We start from the raw sequence: 16,033 nt of genomic DNA, 5'->3' as shown, positions 1-16,033 counted from the left end.
AGCAGGCCTTTAGACATTTTGGAATATCATATTAAATATTCAAGAGGAACATTCTATTCTTTGACATGGGCACCTTGGCAATCAAATTAATTTTATCATCTCTTAAGAAAATGTTATTTTCTTTTAAGTGAATATCATAACCTTTCTCTAGCAATTGTCCCAAACTCAAAATATTGTTCTTCATGTTGGGCACAAAGTAAACGTTTGAGATGAATTGATGGCCTCCATTTTTCAAGCGTATGAGAATTTTACCTTGGCCTTCCACGGGTATTTTTGACTCATCTCCAAAAGAGACATTTCCTTTTACCGCTTCATTGAGCTCCAGAACATTCTTCTTTGTTCACACATGTGATTGCTAGTGCCGGTGTCAAGATACCATCTATTTTCTTAGCCTTCATCTTTGTCTTTGAAAGCTAGTAGCAATGCTCCTTCTTCTCCACCTTTGTCTTCGATGAAATTGACCTTTTCTTCAACCTTCCTTGATCTACACTCGGAGGCATAGTGGCCGAACTTATTGCAATTGTAGCATTTGATGTGGGATTTATCATTCCTTGACCATGTGTTGCCTCTTCCGCGTCCTCTTGTTGCTTGTGGATTTCGACTTCTTTCTCCATTATTGACGTTGTTGAAGCCACCCCTTCCTTCTCTTCCTTGTCCACGGCCACGTCCATGTCCGCTTCCTTGGTCACGTCCTCTTCCTCTTTGATCTCTATTATTGCCAAAATTTTCTTTCTTCAAGTTGAGTTGTAGTAATTGCTCCACCGTCTCCTTTTGCTTCTTTTTCCTCTTTTGTTTCTCTTCATAGGCTTGTAAAGAACCCATGAGTTGCTCAACAGTCATAGTTTTTAAATCTTTATTTTCCTCAATGTTTGTAGCAATGTATTCAAATGTTGGAGTTACAGTGCGAAGAATTTTCTCTATAACCTTCACTTCACTAACGTATTCACCACTTCTTCTTAATTGATTGACAATTGTCAATACTCTAGAAAAATAATCAGAAATTGATTCAGATTCTTCCATGAACAAAAGTTCAAACTCACCTCTAAGAGTTTGAAGACGGATCTTTTTAACTTGCTCCACTCCTTTGTTGCAAGTTTGAAGCTTCTCCCACTCTTCTTTGGCCGTAGTTGCATTTGAGATCTTCTCGAATGCATCTTCATCCACCGCTTGATAGATGAGGTAGAGAGCTTTCTTGTCTCTCTTTCTTGAATCCCTCAAGGCTTCCCGTTGAGCTTGAGAAAGAGCAACATCTTCTTGCTCCTTATGGCCTTTCTCAACAATCTTCCAGAACCTTGCTCTGGTACCACTTTGTTGAAAATTAAGATGAATTTGGGAGACAACTTGAAGACTTTGTTGAAAACTACTGTTAATATGAGAGATAATATTATGATGGAAGATGCTTTTTCATAGAACATTCAACTTGTGTTTTTTTGGCTTAATACAAAATGGTGGGACTACATCTCTATTTATAAAACTCTATGGACTTTTCTAGAAACACAATTAAATTATTAGCTAGTAGATTATTCTAGATAATTCTCATCTATCAATTAAGCAATGAGACTTCTAGAATACTAAAGTCTCAATAACCTCTAGTAAATACATGAACATTCTAGAAACTCTAGAAAATATATGAAGACTCTAAAAACTCTAATAAATACATAGAAACTCTAAATTCATAAAAGTTTTAGAAACTAACCATAATAAATTAAATTTAATATTTCAAGAGGGTAGCGAACGAGAACGACCCGTGGTGGTTTTAATGTAAAAAGCTGTGTAAATTATTGTGCTCCATCCAGTCCTAATTAAAGATGTACTGCAGTGGTTAAGCAATCAAACGACAAGATTATCATTGTAGCTTAAGAAAATGATATGAAATAAGAGAATATGTTGGTATTGAATTGTTGATTTGATTACGGAAATGTTGGTAGGTATACGAAGTGTAAAATTAGAAGAAAAGTAAATAAAATAGTAGAGAAAATGGAGTATTCAACACACTCTTTCTTTTGCCAAAATATTCCTTTTAGAAAATGCCATTTGTCACCCAACAACAATTTTCAAAACAAAAATCCAAATCCATTTGTTTAAAATCAAAAGGATAAAATACGTACAATCACTGTATTTAATCTGCGTTTCACTGGCTTATCTCATCTCAACCCAAGAAAGCTCTACAAAATTATCATATTTTTCTTTTTACGAAAAATAGTATACGGGGTTTACTTCTCATCAACTACTACCAAGGCTTCAAGTCCCCCACAGGCCCTGCAGTCCAGTTCAAAAGCTTCTGGGCAGACTTTAAGTAGACAGTGTTGGGATATGGCAGCTTCCTCGCAAGCCCATTCAGTATCTGATGGAATGCATCCCCAGGCTGTGCAGGTTGGGGGAACATCATAGCCCGTTTCATAAATGGATTTGCGAGCAGCCTCTGCTTCCTCAATATCACTTCTGGCGGAATCGATGTCAGCATCGTATCCAGCTCAGGCACATCTTTTTCTGCCACGAACACTCCTATTTCCTCCCATGGGATTGCATCAGCAAAGGGTAACACTATCTCGTCCGCTATGATCACAGGGATGCATCCAAACACCACTGCCTCCACAAGCCTCGGACTCCACGGTGCCCATCCTAGTGGGCACAAACAGAACACCGATCGCTGCATGTCTTCGTAGTATGTAGTTGGGTGATCGGTTGAGATGTCAAACAAAGGGTTGTTCTTGAAATTCTCCCACACGGCTGCTCTTGCTCCCCTGTCACACTCAACTTTGTTTAATTGATTTACAACATGTACATCTCCTGTCTCTGAGATTTCTCATGTCAATACTATCCATAAAAATCTTGTCTCCAAATAATATAAATTTTTTGGCAAATAAGCTATTTACTTACATTTATTATATCTAATCAAAATATAACCGGTGAGACAAAAAAATAATACTACGTGTAATTTGAGGATTCAAGATTTTTATTCCCCTACTATATCCCACCAGTAAATGATTGACAATAATTCGGTTTTATTACTCATTTATGGACTCAAATTTTCTGTCATATTTTTATGTGCCCCCAATCAATAAAATGTAGGAGTATTTTATTCAGTTGTCTTCTTTTTATTAGTAGGGGTTGGGACACGGGGACATATAAAAATGGAGATAGTCCCTCATTTATTAATGGGACATAGTGGAAACATAGAAAATGGGGCCATAAGATTTTAATTTTGTACTCTATTGATAACGAAGATGGAAAAGAAAAAAGAAGAAAAGCTTGGCTGCAATATATACATACCTAGCATAGTAACCCCCTTCAGGGTCGTTGTTGACATCGTAGAATAAACCCCGGAAATAGACAAAAATGGAGCGTGGGGTGTACGGGGGGATCAAATGGGCCTGCATCTTCTGAGGTGGAGCATATGGAGGAATTGTGATGGAACCGTCATTCAAGCACACATGGTTCCTTTGCCCGAATGTTTGAACCAATGTAGCTCGCTGGAGTAATGGAAGTATTCCCCGTTCAATCGCTTTCTCTTCCTACAAAATTCGTACGTGGCATAATTAGTCTTGCGCTATGATTGTGCTGTTAGCTAGAGAAGCGTTATGGTAGAAATGGGGTTTTATTAGTTTTCTACCTGATAATGGAAGCATGCTCCAAAGTCATGTGGAACGACAAAGAAGTGATCTGCTCCTTCTGTTCGATTCCAATAAGGCCAGTTTGAAGAGATGAGTTGAACTGCACTTCTCATCATCCGTGGAGCCTTGAATGGCAAGGGCAAGCCATTGGGTGTAAGGTCACAAGTGGTGTAGATGGGAGTGTAGAACCAGTCAGCTTCGTCGGGATTCATTGTCCTAACAGGGCTGGAGAGAAGGAACCTGTGCATGAAGATCTCGGCAGCAAACATGTGGTTGAGACATCTTTGGTCCTTTTGAAGAATTTTCTTGTTGTACTTGCTTGGCAGCTCATACACATAAACTTTCAACTTTCCAATCGGATTATCTTCCAACACGTCACCAGCACTTCCTGTATGCGTATATAAATATATTATTCTGCCATTTCACTTCTTTCTATACAAGCTAATTAAATTGATTTGAAGAATAATATATGAGACAAGATGTACCTGAAATTCTCTCCGTACGAGGACCCTGATCGGCAAAGATGGTCCAAGTAAAGACAGAAATCAGTAGAGGAAGCAAAACCCGTATGCGAATCCTCATGGCTTAGCTAAAACAAAGAAGAAATTGGGTGTTAGGGAGGGCAGAGACATAGAGATATTACAATAAGAATAAAACGGTTCGAACGTCGTGAGGTGGTAGTAGTTGACAAGTATTTTTTTTATATTGAAAAATAAGACTAAAACAATATTGGAGATATTAAATTTCATGTGTCGGCTAATATAGTAATACAATACACTAATTGCTTCAAGAAACGGAGAACATATATTGCTATGAAAGCTAACTTGCTTGGTAAATTGTATAATTATTTAAAATATAAATAAATATTTATTTTTAACATACATTCTTTTAGAAAAACAATATTTTACGTTGGAATAATATGAAAGTCACTTATGACAAATCAATAAAAATATTTAATACCAAACAATAAGAAATGTAAATTGAAAAGATTAAAACTTACACAGAGGCAAACAAAGAAGAATAAGAAGAAGAAGAAGAAAGGGTTTGAGGACTTTAGTGAGCTCTTGCTTATAATAAAATGGCAAGCTTTTGGAAGTTTGAAGAAGCTATTCTTATTCTGTTTTGTTTAGGTGACCTTCACTTTCGTCATCCTCTAATTCTTCACATACCAACTATATGTTGTTTTTATATACATTTATTGAAAGTTTGGTAGCTTTTTTGTACTTTACTTCCCTTCCCTTCCCTTCACGCCATTTTTCTTATTGTTAGCATATATATATATATATATATATATATATATAAATCAAAGAGAAAATTAGATGCAATTTCAATATCTTTGAGAAAGACACACAATGCGTATCATTAAAATTATAACACGCTCACTTATTTTATACAAAACGCTATTATTATACATACATGGGTAGTACTCTCCTTCACATAAGTCATGTTTCATTATAGACAATAATCATAGTAATATTTATGTAATTTGTTTATAAGTGATGTAAATATATAGCTATATTAATTATTTTTAATTTTACTTGTATGTATATATAATTATATTATTCTAAATAAAATTACACATAAATAACATCATATCAAGATATATTGTGATCATAGGCATATTAAGAGTAGCACTACACTTCTTACAAATATTGATCAAGGAGGTCTCAAATTGGAATACTCCCGATACAAATGTAAAAAAAAAATTCTAAAAAATTTGATTTAATGGAACTAATTCTCAATACTGTATATTAAATTTTAGAATAGAAAAAATGAATTATAATAAATTTCAGCTTTTTTTTTCTTTTTGGAATTCAATAGGGAAAATTGAGAAATTTAAAAAAAAATAGTATAATTTATAATTTTAGAATAATTATTAATATATTCTTCAATAAAATATTTTATAAAACTTTAACAAAATTTCTTTTCCCATAATAAAAGTCATGATGAAAACAAAGCCTATAAATATAGAAAACAATTTTACTCTTTTTTTTCTTTACTTTTATTTATGGGATCTATTTTTTGGGATTAATTACATCCTACAAATATACCAAACAAGTTTTTCTCTCTTTCTTCAAAAATCTATCTATTTCTCTTTTCTCTCTCTTCTACAAAACTTAAAAACAAAAATTTCGTTAACATGCTGGTCGTTTCGGCCCAATGATAGTACAATCACGACCTACTATTCAAGATGATCATTTTTATATATGGAAAACATAGTTTTGATTTGCCTACAGAGAATGTGACCAGACCATAATTAAAAATAACTTTTTAGTTTCTCTTATATTTAATTAACCAAAAAGTTTCATTTTTTTACTTTGTTGTATTTAAAAAAGAACTATTTAGTTGCTTTTTAATTTGGTTAAACAAAATTTTATAGTAAAAACCCAAAATATGTATTTTTTTTATTATAATAGCAAACTTCTAAGTTTCCATTTTGTTTGATTAATAAAAGAAGTACTACTACTTATATGTAAATTACATTAGTGACTAAAAAGTGAATCAAATTTTTTTATTAAAATAAGTTACTATATATTATACTAAAAATAACTTTTGATGATAAATAATATAGTACTTTGTTATACTTTACTGTAACTCATTAGTTCATAAAACAAGTTTGAAGGTAACATAATAGTATCTTAAAATAATAAGACATTATAATATAACCTAAAAAAACTAATCAGTAAGATAAAAACGTTTCTACAAATAAATTTTTGAGGTAACCAAATTTTATATGAAATAATATGCTCTAAAAATAAAATTTTTGTGAAAAAGTAACCAATTAATAACTTATCACTATTATAGGTAATCAAAATTATTTTTGAAAACCCAGAAAAAAAAAAAGAAATTCAGGATTTCGAGAATGTTTCTAATTCAAGTATATTATTTTTGAAATACGGTATTTTCTTATGATGAAGCAATGCAGTTTTGTAAATAAAATTTTATATGCGATTTTTATAATTATTTAATGTTATATGTATATAATTGTAAAGATGTTTCTATTATGAAGCAATGCATTTTTGTAAATAAAATTTTATATGCTATCTTTATAATTATTTGATGTTATATGTATATAATTGTAAAGATGCTTCTATTAATGGTAGATTGAATTTTTTGAAATTACTTGCTTCAGTTAAATTGATACAATGTCAAAATCAAACAAATAAGCTCCTAGCTTTGTTTTAAAATCTTCACTCTACGAGGATCGATATTTCACACATACTCAATATTTCCCACGTGGATCGATGATAACGGTTGGACAAAAATTATAAGAGGAAAAAAAAAGTTTGTGATCGAAAAAAAAAACAGAAGACAAAATACCATTTGTTAGCCCAAAAAAACAAAGAATTAATGATAATAACAACAACGTTGAAATGATAAGTCTACAATATTAACCAAATTTTGGTTAATACAATATATAATTAGAAATTAGTTGGAGTGAGGCCTGAAATGGACTTCTCGTCAAACTCAACCATGTTGCTGCTTGCTGTAAATGAGCTTTCATAAGAATATAAATATATGTATATATTCTCCGTTTCTTGAAGTAACTAGTGTAGTGTATAACAATCAATTAATGCCCACCTAAACTTGAAAACTTCCATATTTCTATTTCTATTTCCATTTCTTATGTTATTCTTATTTTCACTTCAAAACAACTTTTCAACTAAACTAAACTACTACCGTCTAGTTATATTATTTTTCTTATTGATTGTTCTTTTTTCACATATAATATAAATATAAAAAAGTCTTAATTTATTCACGTGACCACAATTTTAGTATACATAGAATGAATATAAAATAATTACTATTAGAGGTCTTTCATATAAAACATAAGCATAAAAATAACTTTACTTGGTTGCCCATAAAGTTTTTCACTTTTACGATAATACAAATTTTTTTTTTTTACAATTTTACAGTTCAATCTTTGGAACCGATATTTTTTTAGACGGACAAAATCTCAACAAACACAGTGGCAAAAGAGCAACCTTCTATCATCATCACCGTGTTGGGAATTGTGTTATGAAAATATATGTCCTAGATATTATTTAAAAAAATAAATAAATAAATTGAATTTGTTATGTATATATTTTATAGATTGTATTATTACGTGACAATGTTACGTAACTATTAGACAAATTCATATAAGTTCATATATGTGATCTCAAATCCGTATTGGTATGATAAGATTGTGTTTAAGATAAATGAACTTAAATAGTTTGCAGAAAAATAAAGTTATGGAATCTTTAGATTAATTACTGCAAGTACGGTTCACTAGTATTATGAATACATGTGATCTATATCTGGATCACTAATGTAGTAGGATATTTTAGTAGAAGTACTTTATATATTAGAGAATATATAGAAGTGTACCAGATATCTTTATTAATACTTAGTTAAATACCGTTTTGAAGTATTAATTAAATATATCAACTGATGATCATATACAAATAGATCTTAATCATGAAGTTACTATGAACTCTTGTTTATGTTATATGAGTTCTTTGATTCACTCGTTAGGGTCTGTCAGAATGATCAGGCTAGAAACTTTTGTTTTGGGAACTCATTAATGTAAATGGTTGGGGCATAGCATATAGATATAGAATCTAAACCTTCTCGTAAGAGATTGAATAATGGTTCTCTTAAGGGTTGATTTTAGGGACTGAAAATGTTATTGAGCTCAAATTCATAATTTAGTTATGAATTAACATTCACTAGTAAAGTTAATGGTACTTAAGGAAACAAGATATAATTAAAAGGGTAAAACAGTAATTTTATTCCCGATTAATTATGAACCATTATTAGAGGGTTAATTTGTACGCAATGATTATATCAATGGACGATTTATCATTATAACACACTACTACAAAAACACAGGTTTAGGACACCTTTTTAGGACACTCACTTAAATGTGAGTCCTAAAAAAACCTTCTGGACTTTTTAGGACTCACGTTGCGAGTCCTTAAAGAATTTGTTTTAGACTTACTATGTGTGTCTTAAAAGTTTGAGTTTTTTTTAAAACAAACACATCCATGACTTTTTAGGAGACTCGCATTTTAAAACAAACACAAAATCTTATGTGTATCCTAAAAGTTTAAATTTTTTAAAAATTTCAAATTCCCTCTAATTTTCCTTAAAAAACTGTTTTTAGGACTCGCAATGAGTGTCCTAAAAATTTTTAAGTAAAAAATGACAAATAAATAAATAAATTAAAGCTTTATTTTAATAACTAAATTAAAAAACACAAATTTCTTTTATTCTTATTTAAAAATAAAAGAAAAAAAAATTAATTTTATTTATTTGGAGTTATACCCGAATATTGTATTTAAAAAAAATCTGACCTAAAACTAAAGTCCTAACCCTAAAATGTTTCAGCCTCCCTCTCTCTCGGATTCTCCTCCCTCCCGACCCTCGTCTCCCATGCCGACCCCTGCGTCTCCTCGTCTCCCTCAGCCTTTCCAAGACCAAGCACATGGCCGCACATGGATGTCGTCGATGAGATCTGCGACTCGCTCAAGCAGATGCGCCACATCAACGCTGGTGGCTCACGATGAGGCAGTGGCTCGCGGAGGGGCTCGCTGCAACGGTGGCTCGCGGAGGGGCTCGCTGCAACGGTGGCTCGCGGAGGGGCTCGCTGCAACGGTGGCTCGCGGAGGGATTAGAGCTTTTCATTGGAGAACGAGACCAGAAAAAAGTGTTTCATGATATCCGCGAGAGAGCTCTGTATCATTTGGGTTGATACTCCTCAATATTGGAAATGGATTTCTTCACCTGATGCTAGGTATGCATATATATATACATATATTTTAGAATTGTGTGAATGAATATGAACTGAAATTGAAATCAAACAGGTTTGAAGAAGTGGCTCTGCTCCTTTAGGTGTGTTAGTTGGAGAACAGTGGGAAGATTGAGGTTTCGATGCTATCTCCATTGACATTGTACACTCCATATCTGGTCTTCAAGCTAAGGGATGAAGATTTTTATGGATTCAAAACCCAAGTAGGAAATACTACAATCGGATTTGTGTGATCCGGGGAGATTGTTCGAGGAACAACGGCTTTAGACGGCGATTATTACGAAAGAGAAGAAGGAGATGGGCATAACTATCTGAAGGAGAGAAGAGATGGGTGGATGGAAATTGAGTTGGGTGAGTTTTTCTACGATGGAAGACAAGAGGGTGAGCTGGAAATGAAGTTTCAAGATTTGAGTAGCCATTGGAAGGATGGTCTCATTGTTCATGGCATCGAAATTAGACCAAAATAAGATACACTCTCTCTGTTTATGTTTGTTCACATTCTCAATATCTTGAATTTTATGTGAGAAATAATAGCAAATTTTTATTTTATTTTAAATATATAAGTATATATTTATTATTCATTCAGCAATAACAATAATGGGATTTAAAATTTTTTTGGGTATTTTACCCAAATATTGATTTATAAAATAAAATTATAATTAATTAAAAGGTACTCAAAGAAATTTTTAGGACACAAATTGCGAGTCCTAAAAAGTCTTTTTTTGTAGCAGTGAAAACTTGCGAGTCCTAAAAAACCTTAGTTTTTAAGGCTCTCAAATAGAGGACTCGCATCCCGCGAGTCCTAAAAAGCCAAAGTACTCAGTAAATGAAATGTTTATAATTACAAGAGTGCAGTCTCATATTTATAGTGTAATAATCATGAGACTAAGAAATTAATATTATTTAATTAAAGAGTTTATTTAATAATCTCAAATTTATTGAACTTTGGAATTATAGGTCTATAGGTTCCCAAAGCGGCTCTATTAACACTATTCAAGGCAAAAGTTGATATAAAGAGCAAAATGGTTGAAAAACATATTTGGGAAGAAATTTGTTCTTCGAGTCAAATATGCAATTATGTGATAATAGTGATTAATTACAAATTAGTTGTAATTAACAAAATTAATCAATATTTAATTAATATGTAATTTTTGAAATTATGTTAAATAATTAAATTTATTTTGAAATTATTAATTATAATAAATTAAATATTTAATTTTGAAATTATTATTGGTTTTACTTAATTGGTAGAATTAATTAAATATCTTTATTTGAGTGAGAGATAATAATTTGATAAGTTCAAATTGGATTTGAATTTAAAAGATTAATATTTATTCAAATAATTAATTATATTTAATAATTAGTTAAAAAAGATATTTAATTTGAATTTGAATTAATTAGCAGGTTGTTAGATTTTTATGTGACAAAGTAGTTTCAATAAATAATTAAATAAAAATAGAAAAATCAAATATCCCTAAAATATAGGGTGGTACATGACCACACACAGTCCATGCGTTGTGTGTGGCGCGTACTGCATAATTTTTCAATGATAGATTTTTCAATTTTATTTATTTAATTAAATAATTAATGGAAAATTCAAAAATTAGATTTTGGATATTTTCATTAATAAGATAATTAATTAATTAAAAGATAAATTGTAAGTTGGTTATAGATTTATTTTTAAAATTTTAATATTTTCTTTTTAAGTAAGACTTATCAGAAAATATTCAAGATAATCATTCGATCTGTGAAAAAGAACGATACTTTTCTATCTCTCCCTGAAAAAGATACAGAACCAATTTCAGGCCTATTTTCTTGATCTCATGTGTTGAGTACATCAAGTAGAATCATAAATTAACCATCATTTATTCTCTAAGTGCCCACACATTTCTTGAGTTGTAAAGAACGTTGTGGAAGATCTTGGTGTGAGTACTTGGGAGCAACTTGGATAGGAAGTTCGTTCATATTACGAAAAGATAGCAAGTACACTTGATAGACTTCAAGATGTATGTTTTCTATTCTTTTCTTGCTTATGATTAATGTATGTATATTAATGGATCTGCATATTTAAAGGTACTTTAAATATGTTACAAACAAATTTGTTGTACACTAGGCCAACCCACCACCATTCCGATGCGTATTAGGAAACTCGATCCTAACAATTGGTACCAGAGAGTCATTAATCTCTGTATACATTAATTACTGTGTGGGCATAATATGCATTCTTATGTTAGTGTAATATATGTGAATGGATGGATATATGTATGATTAAAGTTTATTCTTAAGGGTCGTTAATTATATAGTGTTTTGGGTTTAGGAATTGTTCTTAAATTTCTAGATGAAAAATGTAAATCATTTTGGTGCACAGGAATATTTTGTAATTTAAGTTTTTGCATTAAATGATTTGAAAAAATTCTGTAAGGCCCGAGCCCCAGGTTCCGTGCCCCGAAGCCTGAGCCTCGCCCAGTCGCACACCCTTGCGCCTGCTGCTGCCACGCGCCCCTGCACACCTTGCCAGTACGCCCCTGCGCACCTCGCCCGCGCGCCCCGTGCCCACCGTGCGCCCTAGCCGCACCACCCAGCAGTTGTCGTGCCCTGCCGAGCCACCACTTCCAACAACCCTAGGCCTTGCATCAATATCATTCATTTAAATTATGGGCCTAATTAATTTTAGCCCATAATTAAAATTGTTTTATTTTGTATTAATTATATGAGCCCAAATTCAAACTGGGCCTAATAACTTCTCGGGCATTAAAGCCCAAGTTAATTATTCTTAAAATTTGTTTAAGATAATTAAAAGTTATTTTAATTCAAAATTAAATGGATAAGTGACTTAATGGATCAAGACTACTTGTGAAGGCCCAAAGTTGAAGATAGAGATCTCTTTAGGTTTTATTTAGTCTCTTACATTTTTGTGTATATTTTTGCAAGTGTTATAATTTTTCTAGAAATACCCAAGACACCCAGCCCGCATTTATTTAGTTTGTATTTATTTATTTAAATGTTTGAATGTGATTAAATTGTTTAATACTTTATCATGCATTTTTGACATGCCATACATATAACCCACACAATATTCAAAATTATGCATGCATCTCATATGAGTAGAAACATGCCTTAGGATTGTCCTTTGTGATTATATGCTTTATGTGATGGACCATATAATAATAAATCTAGTTTTAACTAGTTCAAGAGCGAAAATAGATTTTAAAAGTTGTTTAATTTCTAGTATTTAATAAAATTATTTTATTAAATAAATAAATGATATTCATAGTAATTATAACAAATTAAAATTGAATTAATTAGGGCATGGTTCTATAATTTTAATTTTGCTTAATTGGATTAGTAATTATTAGAATATCATTTGGTAAAAATAGATCACTTTATTTTTACAAATCATTTAAAAAGCATAGGATGTTTTGAGAAAACACATATTTTAAAATAGTGAGTGGGAGAGGGAGTTATGACAATAAGTCTCATGGTCTCCATTATTAGTTGGCACCGAGATAGCATGGAGAGGGCCTCACGGAACCATTGCTTGTGTCCCCCTAAGGAAGGCTTCCGACTGTGTTATTCTCAAGGCAAACTTCTTTTTCAAGAATAGGATTTAATGATGTATTTCAAGTTTGACTGACCCTAATGCACACTCTTGAGTTAAGTAATTGATTTAAAATAATGGGTTACACTCACAAGGTGCATTAGGCTTTTGAGCGGACTAGTGTATTCTTGACTAAATAAGCAGTTGTTTATAAGTCAAAAGAGAAATATTTATTTGAGTTTTAACTTATAAATTTGAGAACTTGTCTCAAAATTAATTTGGAATTAGTCTGACCTACCTTAAGGCTGGTTCATTAATGTTCAAATTAATTAATCATGGAATTAGTAATTATTTTTTTTGTGTTCTTTAATTGTTGCATTATGCATCACGTTTACTATTCCAAAACTAATTGATATTTATTATATGCATAAATTCAATTTTGTTTATTTATTTATTTTCAGCAATCATGCCTAGCTCAAATAGTATATTTTATTTACTTGCAAATGAAAAGTTGACTGATGAAAACTACATGAAATGGAAATCAAACTTGAACATTGTATTAATATGTGAGAACCACAAATTTGTCTTGATTGAGGAACGTCTAGAAGTCCCTCTTGCTAATCTTGCCATAACTGCAAGGGAAAAGTTTGATAATTGGATCTTATCAAACAACAATGCAAAGTGTTATATGCTTGTGAGTATGAGCGATGTGCCCAGAAAGAAGTTTGAGAACACTGAAAATGCTTATGAGATCTGGGATACCTTTCAAGATATGTTTGGGCAGCAGTTAGAACAGTGCAGGCATGCCAAATCCTACATGACTAAGAAAATGAAGAAATGAGTTTCTGTCAGAGAACATGTATTAGACATGATCAATATAATGCATGATGTCATTATCCATGGGGCTATCATTGATGAAAGGACTCAAGTAAGCATTCTACTTGAATCTCTTTCTCCAGCTTTTAAAGGTTTCACAACCAACTATGTCATGAAAAAATTATCATATAACATGACACAGCTGTTCATAGATCCAAAACGGGTATGTTTTAAATATTTATAAATCGCAAGCATACGAATCGTTCATATAGAATAGTGATCGTGTAAGCAAGGATGTCAAACCCAAAGAAGTTGTCTAAAATAAAAAAGAAAACTATTTTAAACCAAAATTAATAAATTCTAACTTAGCTCCAAAGATTAATGAGAATTTGTGACAAGAAAATCAAATAAGAGACAATAATAAAGAAATTAAAAACAATATATAAACATAAATTAATAATAGAAATCAAGATAGTAAAAGAAAGATTATTAAGATAATAGAATCCACAAAATATAAATTCAATAATATTTCAAAGTACATTGATTTCCAAGTTTTAGTAATAGTAGAAATTAATCAAACCATTACTTATTCAAATTAGATATTCTATTTAAGCACAAGTTTTTTATAAAAATATAGGATTTATCTTCACTTTTAAAATTATAATTTCAAAGCATTTAGTGCAAATCAATCTAATGAAATAACAAATAAATCAATGAACATTATTTATAAGGCAAAACATAATATTTTTGTTCTAAGCATTGGATGTGTACAATTTAATGACACATCTTACACAAAGAATATTAATCCAAAATACAAGATATTTAAGATGAAAGAAAATATTTGAAGAAGAAAATCCATAAACTTTATTGCACAAAATGGGAAATCAACATACAAAATAAACACTGTCTAGTTACATATTGTTTCATCATCACCTTAACAATCTTAAAAAGATTAGAAACTCATAACTAGAATAGAAAATACAAACAAAAAAATTACAAACATAAATAAGAAAATTTGGATGATGAACCCCCAAATTTTTCCTCTAAAAAGTCATAGGAAAAATGACCAAAAAGAAGAAAAAGATGAAGAGAATTGAGAGGTTTTGAAATTGTAGAACTTGTGTAGTGTAACCTCCCTTCAAAATTAAGCACTAAACTCCCTTATTTATAGCAAAAAAAAGTGTATTAAAATAATCAATTTAAATTAATTAAATTAATAATAATGTGGAAAACAGGGGTAAATTATAGTGTATAATGATAATGTTTTGGGGTAAAATATGTAGAAAAATTATGTAAAAAATTGGCAATTTTGGTATAAGGGACAAGGGGACATTGGGCAATTTTATGGGCTCAAGAAAAAATTGCTTTGTGGCTGTTGGCAGCTGTGAAAGGGTGCTTGTGGGCCTGCTAGGCTTCGATTGGCAGGGAGTGTGATGGAGTTGTGGCAGGAGGTGCTGCTGAGCAAGGGAGGCATTCGAGCTTCAGAAGCTTGGGCCGAAGGTAGTGGAGTAGGCCCGAAGAGGAGCTGGCTTGGGCCAGGCAGCTGGAATGGGTGCATCAGGCAGAAGAGTTGCTAGAAAACGGTTGGTGGAGTTCGGCTGGGAGGAGAGGACAGGCGCTGGAGTCAAGCCAGGCGGGCCGGGCTTTGGTGGTGGGCCGAGTAAAGCATGGGCCTGTGGCTGGTGTTTGGGCCTACTCCCTTAGCTTTTCTCCCAAAAATACCACTTTTCTCTCATTTTTCTTGCTTTTCAAGAGCCCAAAAAAATAAAACATATCTCCTATAAAAAAAACATGAATTAAATTAAAACTAAATATTTTCAATAATCAAATATACAACATAAATTCCATGAAAATATTAATTAAAATTTAATTTATATTAAACATTTAAGTTCAATAATACAATTTTTTTTACCTCAAATTAAACAACAATAATTCAAATAATCAACTACAACATTTTACAACAAAATAACTATAAAAATACACAAAAATCTATAAAATTAAAATAAACCTAATAAGTTCAAAATTACTTAAAAACTCAAGAACTAAGCAACAATTAGCACATAAAAAGTTGTAAACTAACTCTATTTTGTAGAGTTATCAGTTGTTGAATGAATTGCAAACTTATGAATCTCTTAACAATGGTTCTAAGAAAAAGGAGAAGGAGAAGCAAATGTTGCTGATTCTAATCCATCCTCTTCAAAGGCTAAAACCAAAAAGTGGAAAAATGAAAATAGAAAGGACAAGGAGAAAGAAAAAGAGAAGAATTCAAAG

At 31.5% G+C, this 16,033-nt stretch overlaps 2 protein-coding genes and 1 pseudogene across 2 annotated transcripts; 1 reads left to right on the top strand and 2 right to left on the bottom strand.

Moving 5' to 3' along the window:
• Positions 1 to 387: 387 nt before the first annotated feature.
• LOC133832949 (uncharacterized) lies at positions 388 to 1,608 on the bottom strand. The gene is made up of 2 exons (XM_062263220.1): positions 1,601 to 1,608; positions 388 to 1,363 (listed from the first exon to the last, which is right to left on the bottom strand). The coding sequence occupies exons 1-2, from the start codon at positions 1,606 to 1,608 to the stop codon at positions 388 to 390; spliced, it is 984 nt and encodes a 327-aa protein (XP_062119204.1).
• A 370-nt stretch (positions 1,609 to 1,978) lies between these two features.
• On the bottom strand, positions 1,979 to 4,778 carry LOC133831266 (probable beta-1,4-xylosyltransferase IRX10). The gene is made up of 5 exons (XM_062261504.1): positions 4,615 to 4,778; positions 4,100 to 4,203; positions 3,614 to 4,002; positions 3,274 to 3,515; positions 1,979 to 2,744 (listed from the first exon to the last, which is right to left on the bottom strand). The coding sequence occupies exons 2-5, from the start codon at positions 4,194 to 4,196 to the stop codon at positions 2,231 to 2,233; spliced, it is 1,242 nt and encodes a 413-aa protein (XP_062117488.1). The 5' UTR covers positions 4,197 to 4,203; positions 4,615 to 4,778; the 3' UTR covers positions 1,979 to 2,230.
• A 4,254-nt stretch (positions 4,779 to 9,032) lies between these two features.
• LOC133832948 (putative F-box protein PP2-B12) lies at positions 9,033 to 9,957 on the top strand (annotated as a pseudogene).
• The last annotated feature ends 6,076 nt before the right edge of the window (positions 9,958 to 16,033 follow it).

Source organism: Humulus lupulus, chromosome 4 (genome assembly GCF_963169125.1).
Source record: "Humulus lupulus chromosome 4, drHumLupu1.1, whole genome shotgun sequence".
Taxonomy (NCBI): domain Eukaryota; kingdom Viridiplantae; phylum Streptophyta; class Magnoliopsida; order Rosales; family Cannabaceae; genus Humulus; species Humulus lupulus.
Note: the sequence above shows the minus strand (reverse complement) of the source record. Positions and strands in the feature narration are given on the sequence as shown.

Bases quoted from the DNA above. Each gene is read 5' to 3' on its own strand.
- LOC133831266 (XM_062261504.1), bottom strand. From the start codon at position 4,196: ATGAGGATTCGCATACGGGTTTTGCTTCCTCTACTGATTTCTGTCTTT. The intron at 3,516-3,613 runs GTAGAAAACTAA...CGAATTTTGTAG, and splicing joins GAGCATGCTTCCATTATCAG to GAAGAGAAAGCGATTGAACG. The intron at 2,745-3,273 runs GTATGTATATAT...TGAGTGTGACAG, and splicing joins GAAGGGGGTTACTATGCTAG to GGGAGCAAGAGCAGCCGTGT.